This window comes from Chiloscyllium plagiosum, unplaced genomic scaffold (genome assembly GCF_037043375.1).
Source record: "Chiloscyllium plagiosum isolate Xiang-an unplaced genomic scaffold, Cpla_swu_hap1 HiC_scaffold_18, whole genome shotgun sequence".
Classification (NCBI taxonomy): domain Eukaryota; kingdom Metazoa; phylum Chordata; class Chondrichthyes; order Orectolobiformes; family Hemiscylliidae; genus Chiloscyllium; species Chiloscyllium plagiosum.
Window position 1 is genome coordinate 72127297 of NW_028270156.1, and position 7626 is coordinate 72134922.

Here is a 7626-nt window from a genome sequence, read left to right on the forward strand (position 1 = left end):
GTGGAGTTTGCACATTCTCCCCGTGTCTGCGTGGGTTTCCTCCGGGTGCTCCGGTTTCCTCCCACAGTCCAAAGATGAGCAGGTTAGGTGAATTGGCCATGCTAAATTGCCCGCAGTGTTAGGTAAGGGCTAAATGTAGGGGCATGGGTGGGTTGCGCTTCGGCGGGTCGGTGTGGACTTGTTGGGCCGAAGGGCCTGTTTCCACACTGTAATGTAATCTAATCTAATCTAAAAAATTATTAACAGCACTACTGGAGCTTATCCTCCAGCCTTGCACCTTTTCTGGAACATACAGCACAACATCATAGACCAGCTCAGCAAGCATTGGGCTCCTAGTTTACAAATAAGGGGACACCGCTTTCAAACAGAAGAGGAAAGTGTATTTTCTCCCTGGTGAGGAATACCAACCTCTCTCAGGCCAGTGATGCCCACTCTGTGCCACTGCTGTATGAGCTGAAAATGTGTTGCTGGGAAAGCGCAGCAGGTCAGGCAGCATCCAAGGAGCAGGAGAATCTTCATTCCTGAAGAAGGGCTTATGCCCGAAACGTCGATTCTCCTGCTCCTTGGATGCTGCCTGACCTGCTGCGCTTTCCCAGCAACACATTTTCAGCTCTGATCTCCAGCATCTGCAGTCCTCACTTTCGCCACTGCTGTATGATGCCACTTTGTAAACGAGTTGACCAGCATGTCATGGGGGATCTGTGTCCCTGATCATGACTAACTCTAAACTCTCACTGAGGTGTGTGTGTGTGTGTGTATGAACCCATTATTTCCCTCAGTGATCAACACAGAAGAGTTTAGATTAGATTGCTTACAGTGTGGGAACAGGCCCTTCGGCCCAACAAGTCCACACCGACCCACTGAAGCGCAACCCACCCAGACACATACCCCTACATTTACCCCTCACCTAACACTACGGGCAATTTAGCTCGGCCAATTCACCTAACCTGCACATTTTTGGATTGTGGGAGGAAACCGGAGCACCCGGAGGAAACCCACGCAGACACGGGGAGAATGTGCAAACTCCACACAGAGAGTCGCCTGAGGCGGGAATTGAACCCGGGTCTCTGGCGCTGTGAGGCTGCAGTGCTAACCACTGTGCCACCGTTCTGCAGGGTTATCCACCAACCTCACACCCTTCGTTAGAAAGTCGCATGATGTTCTAGGTTCGGGTGACACCCAATGGGAGCAATCACTCCATGCTTGTCTCCAGGCCCAACCGCATTTGAAAATCTGCCACAGGGTTAGACCCCTTACTGCCTCTGATCATACTGCGATCAGAGCCCAATCACCAACCTGCTCATCACACTCAGTGAGACAGAACGCAAAGTCAGGGCTGTCACAAAACAGGTGAAAAGCCTGGCATTGTGTCGACTGAATGACAACTTGTGGCACATTCCAACCTATCACACATTCTGGATTGTGTAACACTGAGCCATTGTCAGTGAGACACTCCCCGTGTGTGTAACCCTGACCCATTGTCAGTGAGACACTCCCCGTGTGTGTAACACTGACCCATTGTCAGTGAGACATTCCCCATGTGTGTAACACTGACCCATTGTCAGTGAGACACTCCCCGTGTGTGTAACACTGACCCATTGTCAGTGAGACACTCCCCGTGTGTGTAACACTGACCCATTGTCAGTGAGACACTCCCCGTGTGTGTAACACTGACCCATTGTCAGTGAGACATTCCCCGTGTGTGTAACCCTGACCCATTGTCAGTGAGACACTCCCCGTGTGTGTAACACTGACCCATTGTCAGTGAGACACTCCCCGTGTGTGTAACACTGACCCATTGTCAGTGAGACACTCCCCGTGTGTGTAACACTGACCCATTGTCAGTGAGACACTCCCCGTGTGTGTAACACTGACCCATTGTCAGTGAGACACTCCCCGTGTGTGTAACCCTGACCCATTCTCAGTGAGACACTCCCCGTGTGTGTAACCCTGACCCATTGTCAGTGAGACACTCCCCGTGTGTGTAACACTGACCCATTGTCAGTGAGACATTCCCCGTGTGTGTAACACTGAACCATTTTCAGTGAGACATTCCCCGTGTGTGTAACACTGACCCATTGTCAGTGAGACACTCCCCGTGTGTGTAACACTGACCCATTGTCAGTGAGATATTCCCCGTGTGTGTAACTCTGACCTATTGTCAGTGAGACACTCCCCGTGTGTGTAACACTGACCCATTGTCAGTGAGACATTCCCCGTGTGTGTAACACTGACCCATTGTCAGTGAGACATTCCCTGTGTGTGTAACACAGAACCATTGTCAGTGAGACATTCCCCGTGTGTGTAACACTGACCCATTGTCAGTGAGACATTCCCGGTGTGTGTAACACTGACCCATTGTCAGTGAGACATTCCCCGTGTGTGTAACACAGAACCATTGTCAGTGAGACATTCCCCGTGTGTGTAACACTGACCCATTGTCAGTGAGACACTCCCCGTGTGTGTAACACTGACCCATTGTCAGTGAGACACTCCCCCTGTGTGTAACACTGACCCATTGTCAGTGAGACATTCCCCATGTGTGTAACACTGACCCATTGTCAGTGAGACATTCCCTGTGTGTGTAACACTGACCCATTGTCAGTGAGACTTTCTCCGTGTGTGTAACTCTGACCCATTGTCAGTGAGACACTCCCCGTGTGTGTAACACTGACCCATTGTCAGTGAGACATTTCCCGTGTGTGTAACACTGACCCATTGTCAGTGAGACATTTCCCGTGTGTGTAACACTGACCCATTGTCAGTGAGACACTCCCCGTGTGTGTAACACTGAACCATTGTCAGTGAGACACTCCCCGTGTGTGTAACACTGAACCATTGTCAGTGAGACATTCCCCGTGTGTGTAACTCTGACCCATTGTCAGTGAGACATTCCCCGTGTGTGTAACACTGACCCATTGTCAGTGAGACATTCCCCGTGTGTGTAACTCTGACCCATTGTCAGTGAGACACTCCCCGTGTGTGTAACACTGACCCATTGTCAGTGAGACACTCCCCGTGTGTGTAACACTGACCCATTGTCAGTGAGACATTTCCCGTGTGTGTAACTCTGACCCATTGTCAGTGAGACATTCCCCGTGTGTGTAACACTGACCCATTGTCAGTGAGACATTCCCCGCGTGTGTAACACTGACCCATTGTCAGTGAGACATTCCCCATGTGTGTAACACTGACCCATTGTCAGTGAGACATTTCCCGTGTGTGTAACTCTGACCCATTGTCAGTGAGACATTCCCCGTGTGTGTAACACTGAACCATTGTCAGTGAGACACTCCCCGTGTGTGTAACTCTGACCCATTGTCAGTGAGACACTCCCCGTGTGTGTAACACTGACCCATTGTCAGTGAGACATTCCCCGTGTGTGTAACACTGACCCATTGTCAGTGAGACATTCCCCATGTGTGTAACACTGACCCATTGTCAGTGAGACATTCCCCGTGTGTGTAACACTGACCCATTGTCAGTGAGACATTCCCCGTGTGTGTAACACTGACCCATTGTCAGTGAGACATTCCCCGTGTGTGTAACACTGACCCATTGTCAGTGAGACATTCCCTGTGTGTGTAACACTGACCCATTGTCAGTGAGACACTCCCCGTGTGTGTAACACTGACCCATTGTCAGTGAGACATTTCCCGTGTGTGTAACTCTGACCCATTGTCAGTGTGACATTCCCCGTGTGTGTAACACTGACCCATTGTCAGTGAGACATTCCCCGTGTGTGCAACTCTGACCCATTGTCAGTGAGACACTCCCCGTGTGTGTAACACTGACCCATTGTCAGTGAGACACTCCCCGTGTGTGTAACTCTGACCCATTGTCAGTGAGACACTCCCCGTGTGTGTAACACTGACCCATTGTCAGTGAGACACTCCCCGTGTGTGTAACTCTGACCCATTGTCAGTGAGACATTCCCCGTGTGTGTAACACTGAACCATTGTCAGTGAGACACTCCCCGTGTGTGTAACTCTGACCCATTGTCAGTGAGACACTCCCCGTGTGTGTAACACTGACCCATTGTCAGTGAGACATTCTCCGTGTGTGTAACTCTGACCCATTGTCAGTGAGACACTCCCCGTGTGTGTAACACTGACCCATTGTCAGTGAGACATTTCCCGTGTGTGTAACACTGACCCATTGTCAGTGAGACATTCCCCGTGTGTGTAACACTGACCCATTGTCAGTGAGACATTTCCCGTGTGTGTAACACTGACCCATTGTCAGTGAGACATTCCCCATGTGTGTAACACTGACCCATTGTCAGTGAGACATTCCCCATGTGTGTAACTCTGACCCATTGTCAGTGAGACACTCCCCGTGTGTGTAACACTGACCCATTGTCAGTGAGACATTTCCCGTGTGTGTAACACTGACCCATTGTCAGTGAGACACTCCCCGTGTGTGTAACACTGACCCATTGTCAGTGAGACACTCCCCGTGTGTGTAACACTGAACCATTGTCAGTGAGACACTCCCCGTGTGTGTAACACTGAACCATTGTCAGTGAGACACTCCCCGTGTGTGTAACCCTGACCCATTGTCAGTGAGACACTCCCCGTGTGTGTAACACTGACCCATTGTCAGTGAGACATTTCCCGTGTGTGTAACACTGACCCATTGTCAGTGAGACACTCCCCGTGTGTGTAACACTGAACCATTGTCAGTGAGACACTCCCCGTGTGTGTAACACTGAACCATTGTCAGTGAGACACTCCCCGTGTGTGTAACCCTGACCCATTGTCAGTGAGACACTCCCCGTGTGTGTAACACTGACCCATTGTCAGTGAGACATTTCCCGTGTGTGTAACACTGACCCATTGTCAGTGAGACACTCCCCGTGTGTGTAACACTGAACCATTGTCAGTGAGACACTCCCCGTGTGTGTAACACTGAACCATTGTCAGTGAGACATTCCCCGTGTGTGTAACTCTGACCCATTGTCAGTGAGACATTCCCCGTGTGTGTAACACTGACCCATTGTCAGTGAGACACACCCGTGTGTGTAGCACTGACCCATTGTCAGTGAGACACTCCCCGTGTGTGTAACACTGACCCATTGTCAGTGAGACATTCCCCGTGTGTGTAACTCTGACCCATTGTCAGTGAGACACTCCCCGTGTGTGTAACACTGACCCATTGTCAGTGAGACATTCCCTGTGTGTGTAACACTGACCCATTGTCAGTGAGACATTTCCCGTGTGTGTAACTCTGACCCATTGTCAGTGAGACATTCCCCGTGTGTGTAACACTGACCCATTGTCAGTGAGACATTCCCCGCGTGTGTAACACTGACCCATTGTCAGTGAGACATTCCCCATGTGTGTAACACTGACCCATTGTCAGTGAGACATTTCCCGTGTGTGTAACTCTGACCCATTGTCAGTGAGACACTCCCCGTGTGTGTGTAACACTGACCCATTGTCAGTGAGACATTCCCCGCGTGTGTAACACTGACCCATTGTCGTTAGACATTCCCCGTGTGTGTAACACTGACTCATTGTCAGTGAGACATTCCCCGTGTGTGTGACCCTGAATCACTGTCAGTGAGACATTCCCTGTGTGTGTAACACTGACCCATTGTCAGTGAGACATTCCCTGTGTGTGTAACTCTGACCCATTGTCAGTGAGACATTCCCCGTGTGTGTAACACTGACCCATTGTCAGTGAGACACTCCCCGTGTGTGTAACACTGACCCATTGTCAGTGAGACATTTCCCGTGTGTGTAACTCTGACCCATTGTCAGTGAGACATTCCCCGTGTGTGTAACCCTGACCCATTGTCAGTGAGACACTCCCCGTGTGTGTAACACTGACCCATTGTCAGTGAGACATTCCCCGTGTGTGTAACTCTGACCCATTGTCAGTGAGACATTCCCGGTGTGTGTAACACTGACCCATTGTCAGTGAGACATTCCCCGTGTGTGTAACTCTGACCCATTGTCAGTGAGACATTCCCCGTGTGTGTAACACTGACCCATTGTCAGTGAGACACTCCCCGTGTGTGTAACACTGACCCATTGTCAGTGAGACACTCCCCGTGTGTGTAACACTGACCCATTGTCAGTGAGACATTCCCCGTGTGTGTAACACTGACCCATTGTCAGTGAGACACTCCCCGTGTGTGTAACACTGACCCATTGTCAGTGAGACACTCCCCGTGTGTGTAACACTGACCCATTGTCAGTGAGACACTCCCCGTGTGTGTAACACTGACCCATTGTCAGTGAGACATTCCCCGTGTGTGTAACACTGACCCATTGTCAGTGAGACATTCCCCGTGTGTGTAACACTGACCCATTGTCAGTGAGACATTCCCCGTGTGTGTAACCCTGACCCATTGTCAGTGAGACATTCCCCATGTGTGTAACCCTGACCCATTGTCAGTGAGACATTCCCCGTGTGTGTAACACTGACCCATTGTCAGTGAGACATTCCCCTTGTGTGCAACACTGACCCATTGTCAGTGAGACATTCCCCGCGTGTGTAACACTGACCCATTGTCAGTGAGACATTCCCCATGTGTGTAACACTGACCCATTGTCAGTGAGACATTCCCCGTGTGTGTAACACTGACCCATTGTCAGTGAGACACTCCCCGTGTGTGTGACCCTGAATCACTGTCAGTGAGATTTTCTCTCGTTTTTAAGTGTATATGTGCTTTTGTAAGGCTCTCCTTCGATCTTGTGAAGTAATGATTAATAACTGTTACTGGCAGCCCAGAGATTCATTCAATTTCATCTTGCCAATGAAAGTTCTCATCCTCTTGCAGTTACATCCGCCCTGTTGTTTGAAAAGGGAGCTCTACCCCAGGGAGCGAGCCTGCTGCAGTTCAGCCGAGCTCTCTTCATCCTCATCAGTATCTATTTCTATTACCAAGTTGGTCGAAAGCCCCGGAAGATGTGAGGAGTGCGCCTCGCCAGGCTGTTCCATGTGATGGGATTGAGCTGATCAATGGATGGCTGCAAGGCATGCGACTGGGAACGAGTGACTCTCCTCCTGAAGTGTATTTCGTAACCTGCATTCCATGTTTCTCGGTCGAACTTTAGCCTTTCCAGGTGTGTTGTATTTTGAAGATTATGTTGTATCCTGTCCCTGTGCATGTGCAGCAGCAGCATCACAATATTGGATTTGTTACCTCAAGAATAATCAATAAATAAGTTTCCGTGACATCTAGTGTGGATTGTTTCCTGATGGACGCGACAGCAGGTATGGTCACGGTCCCTGTGGAGAGTGGGAATGTATTCAAGAGAGAACATTGTTCACAACTCCATCCAAAAGAAAAGTGATGGTCACAATTTCACATTTTAGGGCTTTTCTTGTAAGAAACCAACTAAAACCAACATCATTCAAATACTAATGAACTACAAATAATAACAAAAGTAAATTCCATTTTAAACTGCCAGTGTGACAAAGGAAGTCCCACCCCACTACATTTCTGACACATTGTCACATCCTGCACAAATGTTGGCCCATGTATAAACTCTCAGTCTTCCTCATTACAGCTTCTGCTATTTCAGTCTCTTGTTTAACAGGATCAGAACATTATCGGAGCAGGCCATTCAACCCATTGGCCCTGTTCCATAGGATCATGGCTGGGCTGATTAT

At 49.6% G+C, this 7626-nt stretch overlaps 1 protein-coding gene across 6 annotated transcripts in view; it reads left to right on the forward strand.

Moving 5' to 3' along the window:
* The window catches only part of LOC122557975 (tumor protein p53-inducible protein 11-like), a 194281-nt gene extending 187093 nt beyond the window's left edge, over positions 1 to 7188 (forward strand). For all 6 annotated transcript variants that reach the window (XM_087996788.1, XM_087996786.1, XM_087996785.1 and 3 more), the window contains one exon: positions 6791 to 7188. In XM_087996788.1, the coding sequence (XP_087852914.1) occupies positions 6791 to 6924 (134 nt within the window). In that variant the 3' untranslated portion in view covers positions 6925 to 7188. The remainder of the gene's footprint in view (positions 1 to 6790) is intronic.
* Positions 7189 to 7626: the final 438 nt, after the last annotated feature.